Source organism: Mauremys mutica, chromosome 3, assembly GCF_020497125.1.
Source record: "Mauremys mutica isolate MM-2020 ecotype Southern chromosome 3, ASM2049712v1, whole genome shotgun sequence".
In the NCBI taxonomy this organism is placed as follows: domain Eukaryota; kingdom Metazoa; phylum Chordata; order Testudines; family Geoemydidae; genus Mauremys; species Mauremys mutica.
Window position 1 is genome coordinate 104,044,913 of NC_059074.1, and position 22,652 is coordinate 104,067,564.

At 40.3% G+C, this 22,652-nt stretch overlaps 1 protein-coding gene across 4 annotated transcripts in view; it reads right to left on the reverse strand.

The window, feature by feature from the left end:
• Positions 1-22,652, reverse strand: part of MAP7 (microtubule associated protein 7) — a 197,567-nt gene that overhangs the window by 25,114 nt on the left and 149,801 nt on the right. For all 4 annotated transcript variants that reach the window (XM_045010039.1, XM_045010040.1, XM_045010038.1 and 1 more), the window contains exons 6-10: positions 20,012-20,122; positions 11,492-11,605; positions 6,660-6,778; positions 2,533-2,627; positions 961-1,238 (exon numbers count right to left, since the gene is read on the reverse strand). In XM_045010039.1, coding sequence (XP_044865974.1) covers positions 961-1,238; positions 2,533-2,627; positions 6,660-6,778; positions 11,492-11,605; positions 20,012-20,122 — 717 coding nt within the window. The remainder of the gene's footprint in view (positions 1-960; positions 1,239-2,532; positions 2,628-6,659; positions 6,779-11,491; positions 11,606-20,011; positions 20,123-22,652) is intronic.

Below are 22,652 nucleotides of genomic sequence, written 5' to 3' on the forward strand. Positions count from 1 at the left end.
TAATTTTTTTGGCACATAATTCCCCCAGGAGTATTTATTCCATGTTATATTGCCTGTTCCTTCTTGTTCCCTACCTGGGTTTTCCTCTGTATTCTGGTACCTCTACTTTATCCTGCCTTTATCCCCCATGGGCATGTGCTACCAGCATGGCTAAATTGGTACAGATCTAGTTTAATTAACACAGTTGGCATCGTTGCTTCTGTTCATTCATCAGCCAGGCCTTATATCATTGAGATATAACGTAGCTTACCCTCTGGTTTTATGCTAGCTTTCTGAGAAAGATTTCAGCATTCAGTACTAGGGTCCCTTAAAACAACAAGCAGAAACAGAACACCAGCTTCTCCCCCTGGTCAATGGAGAAAACATTTATCCTGTTTTTCTTATGATCTTGTATCTGTCACTTGAATGGCTACCTACATATTTTTGGTTGTGTCTTGCTGCACCTGGATTGAACTGTATCTGCAGCAGTAAAATACTCCAGAGATTAATTTACCAGCAAATTCCTTACCATTAAAAATGAAAGACTGAGTAACCTTATGATTTCATTTTCCTGCTTTGGGCAATGCATCTTTGCATGACACTGAATTTCCAGTAGGGAAATAATAAAAAACCACTAGCAGACCTGGACATTCCCATTGCCTGGGTGACTTCAGGAGATGGTTTCATGAAACACTCCCTCTAACACCAGTGGCACGCAACAGTTGTTCCACTTTAACAGAGCTTGGAAAAGCAGTTGTATGAGGACACGAGGGTCAACCATGAACCACATTTTTGAGGTGTAAATTGTGCTAAGCCAGGTAAAGGGTGAAATCAATAATGTATCACATGTTCTAAGGAATTTTTAAAGGACTGTACAAGCCAATTACGGAAGGAGAAGTACTGTGACTGATAAAGATGCAATAAACTGGGTGGGAAGGGAAGAGGAAAAGAGAAGGACTCAAAAACATCCCTGATCCTTACCTTGAGCCGGCTCTAATTTGACAGAGAGACCTTCCCCTGCGGATTCTCCAGCACTTGCTGAAATTGCTTTACTCTCTTCTGTCTGTTCCTCAGCTGCCTTCTCAGGCTCCTTTTCTGGTCCTTTTTTCTGACTATCTGGTTTCAGCTCTTTTTTGATTGGTCGGATATTGCCAGGGGAGGGAGGGTGCGTCTGAGAGGAGGGCACTTTGGAAGAGCCAGGTGGGGAAGTTATCTGTTTGGGGGTGCCAGGCAAAAAAGGCAAGGACTTGGATGCATGCCTGTTCAACCACAAAGAAAACAGAATGATGGCAATAGGTTGGGCACCCTTCTATTCCCTCTATAGATAAAAGCTGTAATAGCTCAAAAACAAAAACAATCATCACTTCGAGATCTCCCTCCCAACCAACAGGAAATCTGAAACATGTTGAGACAGAATAATATTATTTAGCTGTTATACAGAACTTAATCTTCAAAACTTTTTATGAACATTAACTAATTAATCCTTAATACACATCTGTGAGAAGGGCACTGACGGGATATAATCTTCCTTCCTCCTCTATCCCTGACCACTGAACACTTTCCTTTTTAAAGATTTGTTCATTGTCTGGCTGTACTGGAAGGAGGACAGGAGACGCTGGATATGGTTTAACCAGGTTGCAATTTTATTATTAGATGTCTGGGAGTACCTGGCAGATAAAAACGTACAGTGCAGGTAACTCCATGATCATTTCAACATCTGCCAGGGAGCTTCCGTTAGCACCGCCGCCTCTTTCCATCCTGGTCCCCAATCACCCCATTGCTGGGACCTTACCATTCCCTTCCTCAAATGAGGGTTAAAGTGGGCTATACATGGGGGGGGGGGGTGAGGATTAGCTCCTTGCTGTGCCAGTCATAGGTGTCTCGAATGCCCCTTGTTCTGTTCCTTTAACAAACACCTCCTTTAAATCCTTTACCAAGCCATTTATCTGGTCACCGTTTCCCTTCGCTATGGAGTATCTGCACTGGACCTCTGCCTGGCATAATGACTTGCAACATCGTAGCCTAACTCCCTTCCCTACTCACCGTAACAAAGCCCTCCCTGAACCTGCTGTGGGGAAGGCGAACCCTCCCACTCCACCTTGGCCAATCTGGTGGCGAGGGAAAGATTCCTTCCCAGCCCCCCTAGAAAGGAGCGACTAGTGCAACTGCCCTCAGCAGATCCTGACCAAACCTGGTATTTTGCCATTTCCAAGTGTAGGAGGGTGGGTGCTACTCTGCCTGGTCTGGGGGAAAGGGGGCTTCTCCTGCCAGGCTTGCCCTTTATCAACTCCCCAGCCCTCCCAGGCCCTGCGGGAGGAGTCAGCATCCCCACGCTGTCCTGCTCTACTTCTGCAGCAGTGTCCACGCCTCACTACTTCCTCCCCCCTTAAGCAGAACACCCCTTTCCCCAGCAAGCCAGACAATGTCCCTCGCCCCGGCTTAAGGTGTCTTTTAATGGCCATTTTAATCCATGTTTTCTGTTGCTGAGTCACTCGATGAGCACAACAAGTAAAGCTTAATATAGCTGAATCCCAGCATCTGTACTTCACTTACCAAACTGGGGAGAGCGCTAGTGATCTAGTTTTGGGATTGGAAGGAGAGTGAAGTTTCTTTACGCTGGAGGAGAGGTCCTTTTCTCTTTTGTCAGTCTAAGGATCAGCAAATAAACAGAAAATCATATCGCACGAGTAATTCCCATAGGCAAAGGACTACACATTCAGCATAGGAAAATGAGAAATCAGTGCTGCCTCAGCACTTTCTACAGCCTAGCTGGTAAGTGTATAAACATGACTCCTGAAACAAATGTAATGAAGTTTTATGCCGGGAAATGAGAATTTGATAGTATGCACGCATATTAGTCACTCTGTGCTATCCTAAAATGCTATGGAAAACTTTTCAAAAAATCTTAATTTGACACAGATAGATAATTATCTTTTCTTAAAGTTTTTCTCTCTACTGTTTGCAATACCCATGGAGATGCTTGAAATTAACACTTCATTCACTACAAATGTTGTATTTCTTCAGTTGGCAAACAGCAAGTTGCCATCCCCCATTCCCGACAAGCTCCTTATGGAGCTCAAGTGTACATGGCTCTATTTATTTTGTTTCCTTGTTTATGTGCTAGCACCACAGCTGCCATCATAGGCCTGAAATATGGTTCTTCTCCTTCTCTTCTCTGCTGGCTGGCTTGGCAGCCAAAAACCTCACACTGCTCAATCTTATGCAGAATAGTTATTTTCTTTTTTCTTTTTAATTTCTTATCTCACAATGGCAATTTAAAAAATATCTCTATAAGAACTCAGAGCATATTTCCTACTAGATTATAACAGTTTCAAAGTAGATCAAAATTTGGGATCATATGTACTAGTAGGAGCAGCTTTAAATATAAGAAACCCTCAACTTTTAGGGATATTGAATTCAAAATATAGCTGACAATTTGTAGAGGAAACAAGACTGGTGCATGGGTATCTATCAAATGTCTTTCTCAGATAGCATCCTGCCATTCATGGAGCAGCATAATCTTGTCAGAGCCCAATATTATACTACCATGGCCAGGTATCAAGCACAGCACTGGCAGAGGGGAAGGCACTACATATTGCTGATTTAGTTAAAAGATGTCTATATTGTTTATCTGAGCCATTAACTTAAACTGATTTTATAAAATATGGGAAAAGAAAGTTGAAGAAACAGGAATTTCTTGTGCAATCCCTTTATTTTTTTCCCTATTGACCACCATAAATCCTGAAATTCTTTGGGCAGTTAATCTTAGTGTTAAAAAAAATAACCTTTCCATTAAAATCTTGTTAAGTGTTAGCAAGTGATGGACCCAGGTGAAAATACTTTGCACAATGATAACTTGCCTTAAAAACAAAAAAATCAATGGACAGATGTTCAGGTGGTGTAAATCGGCATACTTCCTTTGACTGCCCTTGAGCACCTAGCCCATTAATTGTTAGGTGCACAAAAAATGCAGGATTTGGATCATTAGTGAAATGTCTTTAACGATGTATGTCAGAGTGACACCAGCAGTATTGAAGATGGAAAGAGACTCAATAGATCTGTTATTCTCAGTCAATTAAAAAAACCCCACCATGTACTTTCTAAACACATTTAAAAATAAATCTGATCACATAGACAGCATAGTGGGAATAACTGCTCACTCAGCTACTTTTGCTAATAATAGTATTCACAAATGGTCTTTTTCACCAAACAACTATGTCAACCTTTCTTCTTTTTCATTATATTTTTTTAATTAAAAAACAACAAGAAGAAAGTCAAGGAAAGTGTGGGCCCCTTACTGAATGAGAGAGGTAACCTAGTGACAGAGGATGTGGAAAAAGCTCATGTACTCAATGCTTTTACCACCTCTGTCTTCACGAACAAGGTCAGCTCCCAGACTACTGCACTGGGCAGCACAGTATGGGGAGGAGGTGACCAGCCCTGTGTGGAGAAAGAAGTGGTTCAGGACTATTTAGAAAAACTGGACGAGCACAAGTCTATGGGGCCGGATGCGCTGCATCCGAGGGTGCTAAAGGAGTTGGCGGATGTGATTGCAAAGCCATTGGCCGTTATCTTTGAAAACTCATGGCGATCGGGGGAGGTCCCAGATGACTGGAAAAAGGCTAATGTAGTGCCTATCTTTAAAAAAGGGAAGAAGGAGGATCCGGGGAACTACAGGCCAGTCAGCCTCACCTCAGTCCCTGGAAAAATCATGGAGCAGATCCTCAAGGAATCAATTCTGAAGCACTTAGAGGAAAGTGATCAGGAACAGTCAGCATGGATTCACCAAGGGCAAGTCATGCCTGACTAACCTAATTGCCTTCTATGAGGAGATAACTGGCTCTGTAGATGAGGGGAAAGCAGTGGATGTGTTATTCCTTGACTTTAGCAAAGCTTTTGATATGGTCTCCCAGAATATTCTTGCTGGCAAGTTAAAGAAGTATGGGCTGGATGAATGGACTATAAGGTGGATAGAAAGCTGGCTAGATCGTTGGGCTCAATGGGTAGTGATCAATGGCTCCATGTCTAGTTGGTAGCCGGTTTCAAGTGGAGTGCCCCAAGGGTCGGTCCTGGGGCCGGTTTTGTTCAATATCTTCATTAATGATCTGGAGGATGGCGTGGACTGCACCCTCAGCAAGTTTGCAGATGACACTAAACTGGGAGGAGTGGTAAATACGTTGGAGGGTAGGGATAGGATACAGAGGGACCTAGACAAATTAGAGATTTGGGCCAAAAGAAACCTGATGAAGTTCAACAAGGACAAGGGCAGAGTCCTGCACTTAGGACGGAAGAATCCCATTCATTGTTACAGACTAGGGACCGAGTAGCTAGGCAGAAAAGGACCTAGGGGTTATGAGAAACTAGATATGAGTCGACAGTGTGCCCTTGTTGCCAAGAAGGCTAACGGCATTTTGGGCTGTATAAATAGGGGCATTGCCAGCAGATCGAGGGACATGATTATTCAGCTCAATTTGACATTGGTGAGGTCTCATCTGGAGTACTGTGTCCAGTTTTGGGCCCCACACTACAAGAAGGATGTGGAAAAATTGGAAAGAGTCCAGCGGTAGGCAACAAAAATGATTAGGGGGCTGGAGCACATGACTTATGAGGAGAGGCTGAGGGAACTGGGATTGTTTAGTCTGCAGAAGAGAAGAATGAGGGGGGATTTGATAGCTGCTTTCAACTACCTGAAAGGGGGGTTCCAAAGAGGATGGATCTAGACTGTTCTCAGTGGTACCAGATGACAGAACAAGGAGTAACAGTCTCAAGTTGCAGTGGGGGAGGTTTAGGTTGGATATTAGGAAAAACTTTTTCACTAGGAGGGTGGTGAAGCACTGGAATGGGTTACCTAGGGAGGTGGTGGAATCTCCTTCCTTAGAGGTTTTTAAGGTCAGGCTTGACGAAGCCCTGGCTGGGATGATTTAGTTGGGAACTGGTCCTGCTTTGAGCAGGGGGTTGGACTAGATGACCTCCTGAGGTCCCTTCCGACCCTGATATTCTATGATTCTATGAACCCAATAAAAAGTGCCGACTGATAACCTTGGAGACTGAAATACTCTATTCACAGGACAAATTTAGCACAGGGCAGCAGCAGTGAAAGCTTCACAGTCCTGGTAATGTGCCGTAACCATGATCTGAAAGGATCATCTCAAAGACTAAGAGAGTAGTTCACAGTCTCTATGTCTTGTATTACTCTTAGCTAAGACTACCCTCAAGAAGCATTAGAAAGACAAGGTCGGTGAGGTAATATCTTTTATTGGACCAACTTCTGTTAGTGCGAGCTCTGTGTAGCTTGAAAGCTTGTCTTTCTCATCAGCAAAAGTTGGTCCAATAAAAGATATTACCTCACTCACCTTGTCTCTCTAATATCTTGGGACCAACATGGCTACAATAATACTGCATAGAACACAAGAAGAATGTCAATAGCAGTTGTGCTGATTGGGAGTTTGATGTTTGCCCTTTAGGAAACTGAACTGAAATCAACTGAATTCACAAAAGCCACAAAGCTATTGTTAAATAATTGGTACCAACTAGCATGATGTTAACTGGTGACCCAGAAGTGAGAGACTCCATTACCATTCTCCAGAACCATCCACATCTCTTTTTCATATGTTCTAATGTGTATTTATGTCACACGGTTCTGCTACAGCTGCTAGACTACATACAACTAGCATACTTACCCCTGCTGAGTGTGTGGTCCTCCTACGTCCAGTTGTTGTGTCAAAGAATTTTGGTCGGTCTGCTGGATTTCTACAGTTCATGGCCTTGTAGGACAGAGGGCTGATGGGGCTGCAAGATGCTGAACGAGGACAAATGGGGATAACTACGTGTGGGTTGTTTTCATTTTTTTTTTTTTTTTTTAAACAGAACAGCATTGGAGGAGTGACAAAGGAAAGCCAACAGCAGGAAACAGGAATGAGAGAGAATGAGACAGAGAGAGAAAAGGAAGAAGGTATTAATACATAAGGAACATTTTTAGAAGTTAAACCAGAAGCATCACTTGATACTCATTCATTTAGCCCCAAATATTGGTACATTTCTAATCGGAATTCATATACCTTTTAAATTGAAAGTTAGTAATTTTCATATTTATCAAAGAGAAGAAGGTGTTCAAAAACAAATGGACATCAGACAGTGATATTGCCTTTTATTTTAAAAGTGATGGTTCTGGTAAAGCAACAAACACAAAATTACTTGTGTTTCTCCAGAAATTGAAATGCATTTTAATCTGAAAAAAAAAAATCAGACAAAAATCTGACTACAATTAGGTTTTCAGGAACTAGTTGGGGCAGGAAGGGGTGGTTGAAAGAGAGAGACACATACAAAGACCAAAACATGCCATCATCTATACAGAGAATATAGTTCAGCAGTCTAGCAAAATAATTACATTCCTTCACGTCAAATTGACAAAGTCACATCATGCATTAAGGATAATTTGTGAACTTGTGATCTCTTGGTGAAATTTACAAGATTTCAGAAATAAACAGACACCGAATAAATGCATGCTTCTTCTACCCTACCCAGAATACACTGTACCACTCAAGCAGAATAGATTTGTAGCATAAAATGCATGTATATTTTTATGTTATCATTAAAATGGATATACCATAGTACAGAGGTGGCCTAACTTACTGACCCGTCGAGCTGCAGATGACAATCTTCAAAAGTTCAAGGGCTGGGTGTGCCTGCCAGGGCTCGGGCTTCAGCCCTACTTCTGCTGATACCCCGAGCCCTGGCAGGTGTGCCCCGGAGGGCTGAAGCCTCGAGACATCCCCCATCCCTGCTGGGCAGAAGCCAGAAGCAATGCCGAGGGGGGAGGGGGGGCACATCGAGTCACATCCCTCCCCCCGATTTTTGCCAGAGTTTGCTGGCTCTGCTCAGTCACATGGTGTCGCTGGGCCCCCCTCCCTGCATGGCAGCTGCTGGAACCAGCAAGTTGGGAGCTGCAGCCCCGTGGAGAGAGGCAGCGGCAAACAGCTGAGAGCTGTAGGGAGAGCCATTGCTTTTGCTACTGCGGCCCCTCTCTGCAGCTCCCACCTGTTTGCCATCCCCTCTGCATGCGGTGCTAAGACTTGGAGGAGGGGGGGCAGGGAAGCTGCTGAGGGTAGAAAGGGGGGCGTGCCTGAGGGGCATGACTCAAGCTTTTGAGGGGGACAAACCTTTAAATTGTGTGCCTCCCCCCGCTCCCCATCAGCAGGCACCAGTCATCTACGGCAGAATCCCTGAGTCCCACCACCCCACTGAAGGGCAGAAGCCCCAAACTCCCCTCCACCCCACCCCCCAAATCTGGTAGGTGGAAAATGGGAGGTGTGAGGGGAGCCCCGCAAGCCTCACTAACTGTAAAAAAGCCGTATATGGCTTGTGAGACTCTGTTTGGCCGTCCCTGCCATAGTACATAAAAATATCAACACTGCAAAAAATTTATGGATAGCATAAAATATACATGTCTGCAATTTGTAGTAGCCACTGCACTTTAAAAAGTTCCTTCTGTAAGAAATTTTTGTCTGGATTCCTCATTCAAAACCTGCTAATATTATCAATATACTTTAAGATAAACAGCCAGTCTAAAGAAATTTCTAATAATCCACAACTAAATTATTTCTCTCCATTATGATAATAAGCATATTATAACCACTCGTTTTTTCTGCCAAGTTGATTATGATGAAATCAGTATCTGGGATGGCAACTCTTCTTAGCTGTTTGCAGAGGACAAAGTTTATTACATGGAAATGATAGATTATTAGGTTTGTGATGTTTAGAGTACACATGCAAAGAGAATTATAGTGGTGCAAAGTGGACCAAAAAAGTACTTCTTGTAGCAATCAGAAATGCTGGTCAGAGTATTCACAGACCTTGTTCTGTTCTTATTCTCTTGGCAGTGTGGTTTAGTTCACAGTGAAAACAGGCCAAACTGTGTAATTATTTAGGTGCCTTTCCTGTTTCTCCTCTCATGGTCATTTACAATATAGTGAGAATACTTGTTATTCAGCATGTTACTCAATAGCAGAGACAGAACGCACAGGTTCTCAACAGTACCTTTTTTCCTTTGCATTATTTATAAAAAAAACAGTAGCCCCATTTTCCCTTGGAAGAATCTCTCCCAGTTTCTCTCTCAGGGAGAGGGAGAGAGAGAGAGAGAGATTGATTGATTGATTGTATTTCCATGCATATTATATTTCCACAAAAATGCACACTGCTGTTCTAATAAAGGTCCATTGATGTAGCAGAGCTAGTTATACACCTTTGTCTGGAATGAAGACTAAATGAACTTCATTAATAAAGAAATTAAGCTCACTTAAAAGCTATGGCAAGGGCACATGTTTGCTTTATCAGTTAAGATGAGTGTGTTTAATGAAATATTAAAAGGAGACCATCACCAGAGAGTGAACTGCAGAGCAAGCATGAAATGGAGTTTTACACAAATTTCTTTGCTGAATGTCCCCTCATAAAGTACAGGGGACATCAGCACAGAAATATGTTTTAACTTTAAAAAAAATATATATTCCCTCTCTTTGAATCAATCCTCTTGGAACTTCCTGATTCTCTGAAGCTATCCTAGATAGTGACATCATAAATATTAGAAGTCAAGGACTTCATTTCATTTGTGATGGAACTGAATGATGCTTTTTGTGGTATCTTCAGTGAACCAAGATGCACTAAGAGCATTTGATAGAAATTTTTTTAGCGGATTAGTTAAAACTTTCTTCTGTGCTCATTGTTCTCAATAGCTTACTTAGTAAGAGAAATCCGTATTTAACTTGATTTTAATTTTTGCTCTGAAGTTCATCTTTAAGTAATAATGATGAAGGAGCAGGGTAATTTCCTGGGGATTAATGACAGGCTGGGATGAGTTGATGGCTAAGGGCACAGTCATGAGCCATTAACACCAGATGATCATTAATCTCCAGGAAATGCCCTGGACTCAAATAATGCAGTTATTGCTATAACTGGGCAAAATTGGAAAACAATGGGCATACAGAATTTTTTTTTTTAAAATGGGTGATACAGTTCCAAGTAGCACAGAGAGAACTACCCTGAATACCCTGGCGTATTAACCACTCATGTTGCTTAAAATATCCGCCAATATTACAATTCAGCTTACAATTTATTACTTAGCAGGAGACTGAAAATGTTTCACTTCTCCTCTAGCAGAGTAATTGCTTGCTAAGTTAAGAGCCTTGCTTTCTCAACTGTCAGCACTGTAACCACTAGCTGCATTTCCAATTTCCTACCTGCTAAATAGAATTTCATGATATTAAGTACTAATTTTACTAGCCTTTGCTGTTAAAGACATGATGCCCCTGGAAAAGACTCACACTGGCTAACTGTTCTGTTTGTAGAATATTACCCACCTTTTCCTCCCTTCACCCCCCAAAGCTATCCCCCTGGAACTGTATACTACAGCCTAATTAAAAATGAGAATTCTTCAGTTAAAGCATCTTTGAAAAATAGTCTTGCGAAACCGGTATTCCCCCTTACCTTCAATATCCTTTATTTCAAATAAAGGCATGTTTATAGGAGGGGGCTAAGAAAACCTGTCTGAACTTAAACGTTCAACAGGTGCAACAGTATGTTACCAATGAATTAAAATCCCATAGCGTGGTCACGAAATATCTCTACAATCTATAAACAGTGCAACTACTTCTTCTCTATAATACACCAGAGAATGACCTGCTTCTTTTCCATCATAATACATCACAACCCTGTTTTAAACATGCCTGTGACATTCTCCTTACTTTTGAAGAGTTTTCAGGCTACCTCAGAAAGACATTACCATAATCTCTGTGTTATTTTCTGCCCCTCAGTGGAAAAGCAAAGAGTTGTTTTGTGGTTGGTGGAGAACTTTTTAACAACAAAGTCTTACTTCTGCAAACACTTACACATGTGCTTAACTTTACTCATGCTAGTAGATCACTGAAATGGGGGACCTAACTTGAGAAGTAGAACAACAATTTAACATTAGAAAACAAGTTAACTATAACCAGTACAATTTCTCGATGAATAGTAACTTCAAAATAAAATAGTTAATTGAGTCTTTTCTTTCTTTAAAACACAAAATAAAGCAAATAGTTTGAAAAATCAAGTCACTTGTGTCATATATTCAGTCTACCAGATTTTTTAAAAATGGGTAATATGCTCTATATTGGAAAACAAACACAGTGGTACAGAATGCCTTTTTTGTAGCAGGGGCAGTACACAGCAGCTCTAGCAACATACAGCGGGCTATCCTGTTTGCTGCATTGGGTCCGCATACTATAGTGGACTATGATGTGCTGCTTGCTGCCCTATGGGCGTTTTCTTTGTTGCACTGGTAAAGATAACGGAGATTGATTAAGCTAAAGAGAGAGGGAGAGAAAAAGAAAGGCATACCAAGAACTGCTATGCTTTTAGGAGCCATTTTAGCTCACTCTATACAAACCTGGAGTGCTTCTGGAGAAACATAAATAAATAAAAGAATGTTTGAAAGGAACAGCTGTGAGAAAACAGTAGGCGTTCACCCTTTTAAGTTTACCTGCATCTCCAGACAAGGCAGCTGTGCTTTTACTTCTGGCCAGGAATGAATGTGTGGGCATCAGCAGTCTGCTAACAATGCTCTTCTCCAATGGACTGAGATTTAGACGGCGAGCTGAATATGCACCATAGAAGCAAGAAGTTAGATCAGACACTTTCTACAAATCACCAAACATTGCAGAAGCCGCCTCAAAATACTGCACCCAGCCATACAGGGGCATCTTCAAATTATGATTCAGAGATTAAGAGCACATAGGTCACTCGTATATTTTAGTCACAACCCACTTTACTGCCTTTATCTGTAAATTTTAAACATTTACTCTCTTTGCACTTCTTTTTCATTATTTTGCTGACATAATATGCTAAACTGCTACCAAGTCCTAATATTTTGTTCCTATCCCCGACTACATAGATTTTAACACGTGTTTTTGTTCCCATACTTTTCTAGACAGGAGCAATTATATATACATTTAAAAAAAGGAAGCCCATCAATCATATTAGAAAAAATGTGTTGTTTGCTAGCTAGCACAGAGAGAATACCCTCATAATCCTTACAAAAGGATTTTTTGGTTAGGCCCCTAGCATTTCTCAAAAATCTCTTTGGTCCACTCTCAAATGGGACCACAATTCCCTTAATTATGTATACAGAGACCAGATACTGCAGTGATGGGCACATCAGAATTTATTACATATACATTGGAGACTAATGATCAATAAATCATAATCATCTTAACACTGCAATGTCAGGTTTTATTGCATCTAAAACATCCATTCACCATAATTTGGTTTTAGGGGTAGCAATAAAGATTGCAACTTGAATTCATTAGGCCTGGTCTCTAAAATGGTAACCAATTGCCAGACTTACACTGGAGACTGAGGTATTTTTTTAAATGTAGAGGGTCAACATTATTAATTAAACCCCTGAACTACTCTTAATCCACTTTGCTCCGGCTCCCATGAAAAGAGAGGCTGATCTTAATAAGTATTATCCTACAAGAGTTTAATTTCCTCAGCTGCCCTCAAGCACTGATTTTTTGTATCCAAAGCTGCTCTCCTGAATTCTGCTAATACAAAAGTGGCACCACTATAGAAATACAGGTCTCACAAAAACAGCAGGCTGTTTGCATAAGTGCCCTTACATAATGAACTACTGCAAAGGCTCTTTTCGATTAATGGAACTATTTCGAGGCTTGCACAGATTACACAAAGTACAAAATACTCTAAAGAGGCCTCCATTAACGTACACCAGTTATCATTAAGCTTGCATCTCAACAATGAGGAATAAACCATAGAACATAATTATTACACTGAAGGGCAGAAAATCATTTTGTTTCCCCTCTGAGCCTGTATGTTCAGTGTGTCCATTATTTTAGCTACTGTGCAAGCCCATGGATTTGTTCACTATCTCTTAATCAAACTCAATTTCTAAAGATTAACTGCATGCTAGCAAAGTACAAGTTTGAGGGAGGTTAAAGGTAGAGGCTAAAGAAATATTGTCACCATAATTAAATCTGAGCAAAATCCCACAGACAACGCAAAGGGCAGAAGAACAAGTACTAGACACAAAATTGGGACCTACTCCTGATGAGCACTTACTTTCAAGTATAGTGCTTACTACTACCATACATAGTCCTGCTGATCTCAACAGGGCTACACACACAAACATTACACTCAGTGGTAAGCTTTTGTAGGATTGAGACCTAAGAATTCATAGAGAAGAGCGTGCACACACACTGTAACAGAGTGGTCTGCCCCTTTATAGGCCAGGGCGTCTGGGACTAGCCAGCCCTGTTTCATTATCAGACCCATTCGGGAAGGGCTCAGGTGTTCCCAATAAAAAGTCTGTGAAGATTCAGTTGATGGGGCTGAGGGAAGGAGGTTGGCTCCTGTAGGGTAGCACTGGTGCAGAATAAAAGGCCTCTGGATCCTGACAGTCTGCTTTGGTAGGGTGTTGTGGTATATAAAAGCTCGATATAAAGCTGTCCTTGGGAGCCAAAAAATCTTACCGTGTTATAGGTGAAACCATGTTATATTGAACTTGCTTTGATCTGCTGGAGTGCGCAGATCCGCCCCCTGTGGAGCGCTGCTTTACCGCGTTATATCCAAATTTGTGTTATATCGGGTGGCGTTATATTGAGGTAGTGGTGTACTTTGTTGACTTTTGTTTGAATTAATAAAAACTGTGTCCTGCAGGAAGGGCCTGAAAGATTTGCAGCAGAGCATCAGTCCTCCCTGGGCTGGGGAGACAGGCCAGCACGCTTGCACATGGTGGAGATGCTGGGGAGGGGATGGGCCCATGGAACTGAGACAGTAGCTAGCCTGAGCCCAGACCAGGTAAGGCAGCCCTGCTACATACATACTAACAAATAAAAACACATAACATGCCCACTCACTCATGAGGCCATGTTGTAATCAAAGTCTTTTGAGTATGTGGAGACCCGCAGTTTTATTCTCCCATCAGTGCATAGGGGAGAGCTATATGCAGAACTCTCTCATCCCTTAATCAATCAGAGAATACAGACCCCCCTGCCCCAAATGCATTTCAGAACACGTTTCTGCACAAAGGAACCAAATATCTGTGTTTACCACTGTGGAAGCCAGAAAATAATTAACAAGGATTTGAAGAGATCTTAATGAATGTTAGTTAGTTAGCATGAGTTAGGCTAGCTGTGACCCTAATGACATGAGATTTGTAGAAGTAAGATAATGTAAGACAGAGTGAACTGTGTGAAAGTTATTACGACCTTGCAATTCAGATAACCAAATGTGCAGTCTTGCTTTTTTTCTAGTAGTGAGACAAATAAGATAGTAAAAAGGCTTATGTATAAACAAATGCAAATGTTTTCTCTTTACTGTCTCCATGATTGCTAGCTATTGTCTGTAACAAAGGTATAAATGCTTGTTGCGATTGTTTACTAATTGAGAGAGACCTGTCCGGGACAAGGGGCAACCCTGTTTCCTAGGACACTCCCTCCCTCTATTGTAATTACTAGAGAAAGAATAAAGTATTTAATTTTGCTGCACCCAAACAGAAAGCGAGAACTGAGTTTTTCTCCGACACCACCAAAATTATAAGTCAAATAAACACTGGCTGTACCATCATAGGGAAAAAAACCAACACCACACAGTAGTTCCATCCATTTACAGGGTAATTAGCTACAATGAACCTGCTTGGAAGGCAAGCAACAACTATGAACTTTCAACACCATAACAAGCAGAAAGGAAGAATATTTTCAGTCTACCGCCATGCTACCCTTTAATTAATATCTTTGTGATGAAGTTTTAAAAGAGGAGTAATTTTAACCTGATCACAAGTAGGGACTAGGAAGAAGTGAACCAACCACTTTTGGCGGTGCTTTGCAGAGTTTCTCTAAATAAATTAAGTCTCAAGATCCCATTTAACCTAAACTGAGCTTCTGACAGTATTAAAAAAGGCTGAGCAAACCAGATTGGCACTTCTTTCTATTTCAATAGTGTGAATATTTAAAATTGGACCTTGGTTCTGAAACCTCCTCCAAATCTCTCTGACAGGTGTAAACCAGAAACATGCATTAAAACTCTCCGGAACTTTGCATCCTAGGTTAAGCTCATATTGAAATTATTTATATTCATAGCTTCTATGAAAGCCATATTTCACCTTTAATACATGTTCTAATGGCCATTAGGGTAAAAAGTTTAGCGGGAGCAGCCAACTAAACTATGGCCTCTAGGCCTAACATGGCTCATGGAGTGGCAAAGAGAGGCCTGCAGCCACCTTCTTCTTTAACGCAGAGATGTGGCCCTGGATACTACAGGACCCAGCATGCAGTACAATACTGCGGGGGCATGGATCAGCGTTCACATTGCAGTGTACTCCTGATCAGTACCTAGCCCAAGCTAGGGAAGCTAATGATCCAACCAGCGGACCAAATTCAGTTATGAATCCTGGTCACACATCACATGAGGCACCTTGCACATACACTATGAAGTTCAATGCCAGGCATTTTAACTGTTCAGACCTGTAATCTACACAGGTTGCACCTCTAAATTAGAGGAGAGGGTAGATATAATCAACTCAATTTTATGCAAAACCAAGTGTGGTCCTTGGTGTCCTGGCAAGTTGCCAATGCATCCTCAGGGGTGGGGGGGAAGTGTCAAAGGTTAGCCACCTCTTGCACAAAGCATAAGCAACTTTTTATTTCAAGACTTTCAAAACAATTATTTGTGGGGCAAAGAAAACAAGAAGAGAGGCCTCTTCATGGGTGTATCCAAGATGAAGTTCGAAAGCATAAACCTCTCCAATTCTTCCACTTCTTTTATTGAAAAACTGATGACCTGTCCTGTCAAACCCCAAACGTTCAAAAAAGCAGACGTCAGGCCCCACAGCATCGTGAGATATTTTTTAAATCTCATGATTTTGAAAGAAATACATGTTTAGGGTGGATCAAAATCTATTAAAAAAATTAAAGCATGGGATTTTTTTTATTTAAATCAGATGTTTTGATTTAAATGATTTTTTAATTTTATTTAAATTATAATGTTTTTCATTGAAAAAATAAACCCATTTACAATGAAATCTGAACTTGATAAAAAATATGTTAAGGCCTAAACTTATAATCTTTTAAAACATTTAAATCAAATATAAATATGCTGAATCTGTGAGTCTCTATCAAAAACTTTGAGTTAAAGTCTGCTTTTCTACATACAAAGTCTGAATCAGGGAGAAAACATCTAATTATAGAGATTAAGCTTTATAAATATGACATAATAGGTCTGCGTAAGTGACTTGAGAGACTATTTTCAAGAGAGTCAGGCAAGTTGGAACTTAAGCTCCAGTCACTTTCACTTAGGCACATTTGAAAATTTTTCTAGGCTGACCTGAAACAATTAGTTAATCCCTCTGGTTAATAAATCATTTAGTTGTAAATATGAAACATGTTTTGATTAGAGAAGTTTATGTATCCAAAACATGTAAGATTGTTTTAATAAAAATGAATGTGATATGCTGTTTTGTGTGTTTAATGTAATTCCAGTTAATATCCTAATGCAGCTTGACACAAATCATGTGCAAAAAATAATTATACAGTAAATTTATATCATTCACCATTTTCTAACATACCAAAAATGTACAATTAATAAGACTGTTAATAAAACTATTAAGCTACATAATTGCTTAAATAAATGTATATAGTTATAGTGTACCCTACTAGGTAGGAAAAAAGATGCAATTTTCTTAAACATCTCTGGTATCAAATTTAGTGTAACGACTATTACTTGTAAATCAACATGTTTTAATGGTTATATCAACCAATGAGAATGCAACTTTCTTTAGAAAATAACTGAAGTGCAAATGGAAAAGTTGATTTAAATTAATTATTTAAATTGAGGTTTTCCACTTGGTGGTTTAAATCACCTTGATTTAAAATGAATCCACCCTATACATGTTGGGTTCTTTTTATTTTGAAGAAAAACAATTTCAGAGAGGATGGCCTTGCAAAGCAAAGAACGTGTAACTCCTACAGAACCTAAAATAACATCCAGTTAATGAAGTTTTCCTTGAAGAACACTATTTAATTTTCTTAAAGTCTCTGGTATCAACTCCCTTGTTTGAATTATGTTAATTATTCATGTTTAGTGCAAACAAAGTACAGTTTGAAACCCGTTTTAGCAGCCTGACTAGTTTTAAAACTATAATAAAAAGCTGCACAATAATGCTGAACTTGAAAGGGAATGAATACATTTTTTTAAAAAGTCTTGTGGGCAAAGTTAAATGTCCATTAATGAAAACCTTTTTCTTAGTATGAACTGAAAAGTCCCCTGTTCTTCAACCATTTAAAAGATACTACTTAACAGAAGTCATGTCCTTGGTGGCAGATATAAGCCACCTACGATAAGCTCATCATACTCCAGTTCCAGGCATCATGCTTAGGATTAGGGCAAAATCTGCCTGGGTGCACTGAGGAAGATGAAGAAGGAGCCTCTTCTTTCTCTTGCACAGCACAGTTCTTTTAAGAGCCTTTCTTAAGAGCTAACTGGAGAGGCCACTCTGTCTCTCTAAAGTTAGGGGCTCAGCTGGGTTAGGGTGGAGCCAATGCCCTGGGTACCTGCTAGCAGGCTTTAGTGGAACATTCACTAACTTTTTCCAAAAACAGATTTAAAGAGCCTTATACAGGATGCCAGTGTTGCCCTGTCCTCTGAGATCATCCATAAGTGTTGGCGAAGGGCATAAGGGCTAAGCCCTATTTTCATGAAAATGGCTACGGCTCTTTTAGTGTTCAGGCAGAGCAAACACTGCCTCACCATTTAGGGTTTTAGCCAGAAGACCCTATGCAATAAACTGCACGGGATGGTACTTATTAGACTAGCTTGATAGGATGAAAGGCTTTGTCAGCCCTGAAGATATTGGAATCTGTGATTCCAAGGAGTCTAGTATTCACACCTGTGCCCTGAAGCACTACACCTTCTTGCCTGGAGGATTTATTAGTGAAATGTCTCCACCCTGGGGTAATGTACTGTATACTCTACACACGCAACAACACACAAACAGATCTATAAAGGCACCCGCTTATCACAGGTTCACTGAGAAACCATGTGCCTTAAGAAAATCCTAGAGTAACAGTAATACTTGGCACTTGTACTGGTTCCGAATGGAAAGTCAACATTTACCAGCAGCTTGCCAACAACACACAGTGGTGTCAGAGATACAGCAGTATTGCCTTATACTTAGCACAGGAAAGTAATATCTGAGATAACACCAGGTGGGAGCTGTTGGTAAATGCTGTGGGGAGGGAGTTATGGCAACTACTATGTACAGTTCTTTGTATTCTCAAAGGACTGTACAAACCCTCAATCAGAAGTCTGGAGAGTCCTGTGAAAACTCACTTTTTGAAGAGTCGTGTTTCCTTTCTTTTAATAATTTATTAATGAGGATAATATAGCTTAGTCCTAACTTTTGCAAAAGTACTACATGATATCTCTGCACAGTTAAGTTCTGTGGCCTTGTTATCCAGCCCCCTGAAAATAATGTATTAGCCTTTTCAATCTTTTTAAAACAACATTAAGACCAGGTCGAAAAGTAGACAGATGACTGAAATGAATATGCTCTATTATCCACAAACCCATACAATCAGTTGTGACCACAGGCACAGTGGGTGATATTCCACATAATTATCATGCACATTCCACTACTGCCACTGTTTTGTCATAACCCCTACCCATACAACTGGTTGTGACCACAGACGCAGTGGGCGATATTCCACATAATTATCATGCACATTCCACTACTGCTACTGTTTTGTCATAACCCCTCAACACCACCCTACAAAACAGAGCCATCACTTGTAAAGAATGGCAACAGTAAATGCAAAAAATCTGAAAGGATAATGAAATTTATACTGACTGGGTTTCAATAGCTGTTGGAAGAAACTATTGTTCTGGAGTTACATAATTTCCTAAAACCATGACATACTTCCCCCCAGATCAGCAACCTCAGCAATTATTTTAACCCACAGGCAAGAGTTTATTGCTATTGCCCTCAAATCTTATCAATATGGTGTGTAGTATTAAACATATAGAAACAAACAGACATTATATACAGAATCACGCGTACAAACATGAACTCATTGCAGCACATTTTGTTAAAGAGATACAGATAGAGGCTTTCCAATCAGTTTCACGATATAACAAACTGTATTCTTTAAAATATCTCTCTATATATTATATTTTCTGTGCTCATATACAGTAATTCAAATTTGGGATGAAATGCAGGACGTCCCTTTTGTCCTTTGCTGGGAACGGGAAATGATCCTATATAGAACATTTTGTCAAAAAGCTTGGTCCATTTCTTTTCACATGAAGTTATCAAAATAACTTATTTTATAAAACTCATTTAAGATGAACTTTGTCTTATAAATCCTCACAATTTAATATTGCATGTTGTGCTGTTGATTAAAAGTCTGATTGTTAATCTTGTTTGCAGATCTGAAAATATCAAGGCATTTCTTCCAACAGAGCAACCTTCTAAAGCTAAAGGAACACAGAAAATCAATAAACAGACATTGTATGAGCAATATCTAACTGCTTAGTTAAATTTAAATAAATCAGCAACATGAATGTACTTAATGTACTCGCTACTTAAAAGCTTTGTGAAACATGTTTCCAGAAGTTCAAGAATTGGAACCAAAGTACACATGAAAAGCAAAATGGGCAGCATGACTCAACATAAATAAATGTATAAAAATAAAATGGTTGCATGCGCTATGGAGAGATGTGTTGTTTCTGTAGTTGCCACTCATTTACTAAAAACCTGACAGAAGCACCGCTTTTATCACTTGCTAAATGAAATCGTTCAGGCAAGTTCTGATCTTTTAAAAATATAGTTCTTCTTGCAAAGAGAATGTTCATTTACTTCTTTCAACCATTTGAAGTCTTTTCATTCCTCTTTAAATAGAAAATGACTACAAATGCTCACTGTATCTGCAGAGATTGTTAAAAACAATGAATCAATAAAGAACACTTTTCTCTCTCTGTCTTTCAACTGTACCTCTGTCTGGAGAATTTAGTAATGTTGCAGATGAGGAGGAGAGCCGCTTGTTAATGACTGGATCAACATGTTTCGAGAGGTTCATTGTTGAAACAGACCTCCTGTCTGGATCTAAAACAAATGGAGATAATGCTAATTGACAGCCCACATGCAATAATGCAACTTCCTAGCACACTAACGGGAGGATAATATAGGACTAGAGAATTTCTGCTCTATCACTAAAACTTTAAAAATAGAAAGGACTTCTCAGTGGACATTTTACAGATGACTTAAAGACTTGGCACAAGACTATTTCATTTTAATTGCAGGTAAATAAAGTGATACCCTGGATGTTTTTCATTCACTCAAGCTGTGATCCAAGGTTTCAGATGGAAGATCTGAATGGGCAGCTAATAAACAAGATGAGATTTTAATGTTCACTTCACTGCACTTGCAGATAGGTTTTGCTCTAGGCTCAAATGAAATGGAAAATTACAGGGAATCTGTATCATGTTTAATGCTCTGGTCCATCTTTTCAAGACCAGGTTATAAAGCAAGAAAGTCCTTAGCATCACTTGAATCACAGATGCTATTCAGCAGGGTACTGTTGCAAACCAGAAGATCAATATCCAGAACATATAAAAAGAGAAGACACAGTAGAGGAGGAGGAAAGCGAGCACATGAGACAAATGAGGGTGGGCACAAGAGGAATTCAAAGATAAGGCTCAAAGCCAAAGGGTTCTGTATAGGTAGCACACTCCATATCAGAGAAACTGATTTTTCCACCTACACTGTTCAAAGACAAAGCTAGTCAGTCCTAAACTGCATGTGATTTAATAGACAAAGAAAATAAATGCTATGTAGAAGACTAAAAAAAATTGTAATACACATGCTTTGTATATGACACCAAAGGGCTTTATTTTGCCTTTCTTTATGCTTTGTGGCTTTCAGAATGCAGCATCACACTGCATCAATCTCCTGTTCAAGTGATGCAAAATCAGCATTCCCATCCTGCTAAGAATGTGATAGATATTTCAAGAGTACTGAAAAAGTGATTGTACACAATCCAAAGAGGTTGGCAACAGCAGAAGAAAATGAGAAACTAGGACCAAAAAAAGCAATGTATAGGCATTCTCTGCTCCAAAATATTTTGGGGGAAAATGAGTGCATGAATTAAATCTCTTCCAAGGTAGATTTTTGTTTGGGAAACTGACAATTACTCATAAGAACAGCAGAAACTCAGTTCCACTCTTGCTTAGACTTATGGCCCCAATTCACCAAAGCACTTTAAGCATGAGCACCCCTGGGAAAAAAATGGTGGTCAGGCAGCCCCCCTATCAATGCCTCTCCCTCCCTCCAGCGCCTCCTGCCCACTGGCAGGCCTGCCAATCAGCGCCTCCAACTCTGTCCCAGTGCCTATTGCCTGCCACGGATCAGCTGTTTTGCAGCATCAGGAAGTAGGGAGGAGTGAGAGCACAGCATGCTCGGGGGCGGAACTGGGCGGGAAGAGATGGGGCAGGAAGAGGCAGGAAAGGGGTGGGGGTGCAGCAGGGGTGGGAAGAAGCAGGGCGGGGTAGGCCCTTAGGGGAAGGGATGGAGTGGGGTCAGGGCCTGGGCAGAGCCAGGGGGTGCACCCCCGGCAGATTAGAAACTTGGTGCCTATGAGTTCATCATTAGGCTGCAAAGCACTTAGACCCAGATTTTAAAGGTATTTAGGCACTTTAATACTGCTGCACCTACAGTGTTGCAATACCTAACCAATTCAGGAGCCTAGGTCTCATTTTCAAAAGGGATCTAGGCACTTAGGAACCAAAATCCCATTGACAGTCAATGAAGTGTTGTTGTAGCCATGTCGGTTCCAGGATACTAGAGAGACAAGGTGGGTGAGGTAATATCTTTTATTGGGCCAACTTCTGTTGGTGAGAGAGAAGCTTTGGAGCTCCACAGACCTGAGAAAGAGCTCGGTGTAGCTCGACAGCTTGTTTCTCTCACCAACAGAAATTGCTCCAATAAAAGATATTACCTCACTCACCCTAAATCCCTTCTGAAAATGAGACTTAGGCTCCAAAATCAGCTAGGTGTTGCAATGCTGAATGTAGTAATGCCTAAATACCTTTAAAAATCTAGGCCTTAGTACAGAATGATTTCCAGTTGAAGTCAATGGGAGTTTAACAGGTTCTTAATTGCTTTGCTGAATCAAGGTCTATATGTCCAAATAACCTTGACAATATTGACGTGGACATTTTCTCAGAGATTATCTACGCTTGAGTAATGCTTTCATTATACTGAGTACATCAACATTCGATACTCACGTTACCACTCACATATATGTAAACATAGTTGTTGTGGACAAACTGGTTTTGCATGAAAATCCCCACTAAACATTGGTGTAGGAGTTCCTCATACCAGTGGTGAAGTACAGAGGACAGGCCTTGGAGATGAAAGGCAAAAGGATTTTTTAAAATTTGATTTTTCATCCACTGCCACAGAGCAATTGGTTTTATCTTTTGCTTTATATAATCTCAGCAGGATTCAAAAAGGGCCTAGATGTTCACATGGATAACAAAAATATCCAGAGTTAGAATCGTTCGTGCTAACAGAGATTATTGGAAAAGATAAAACCTCATGTTTCAGAGTTTAAGACACTCTCTAACCACTGGGA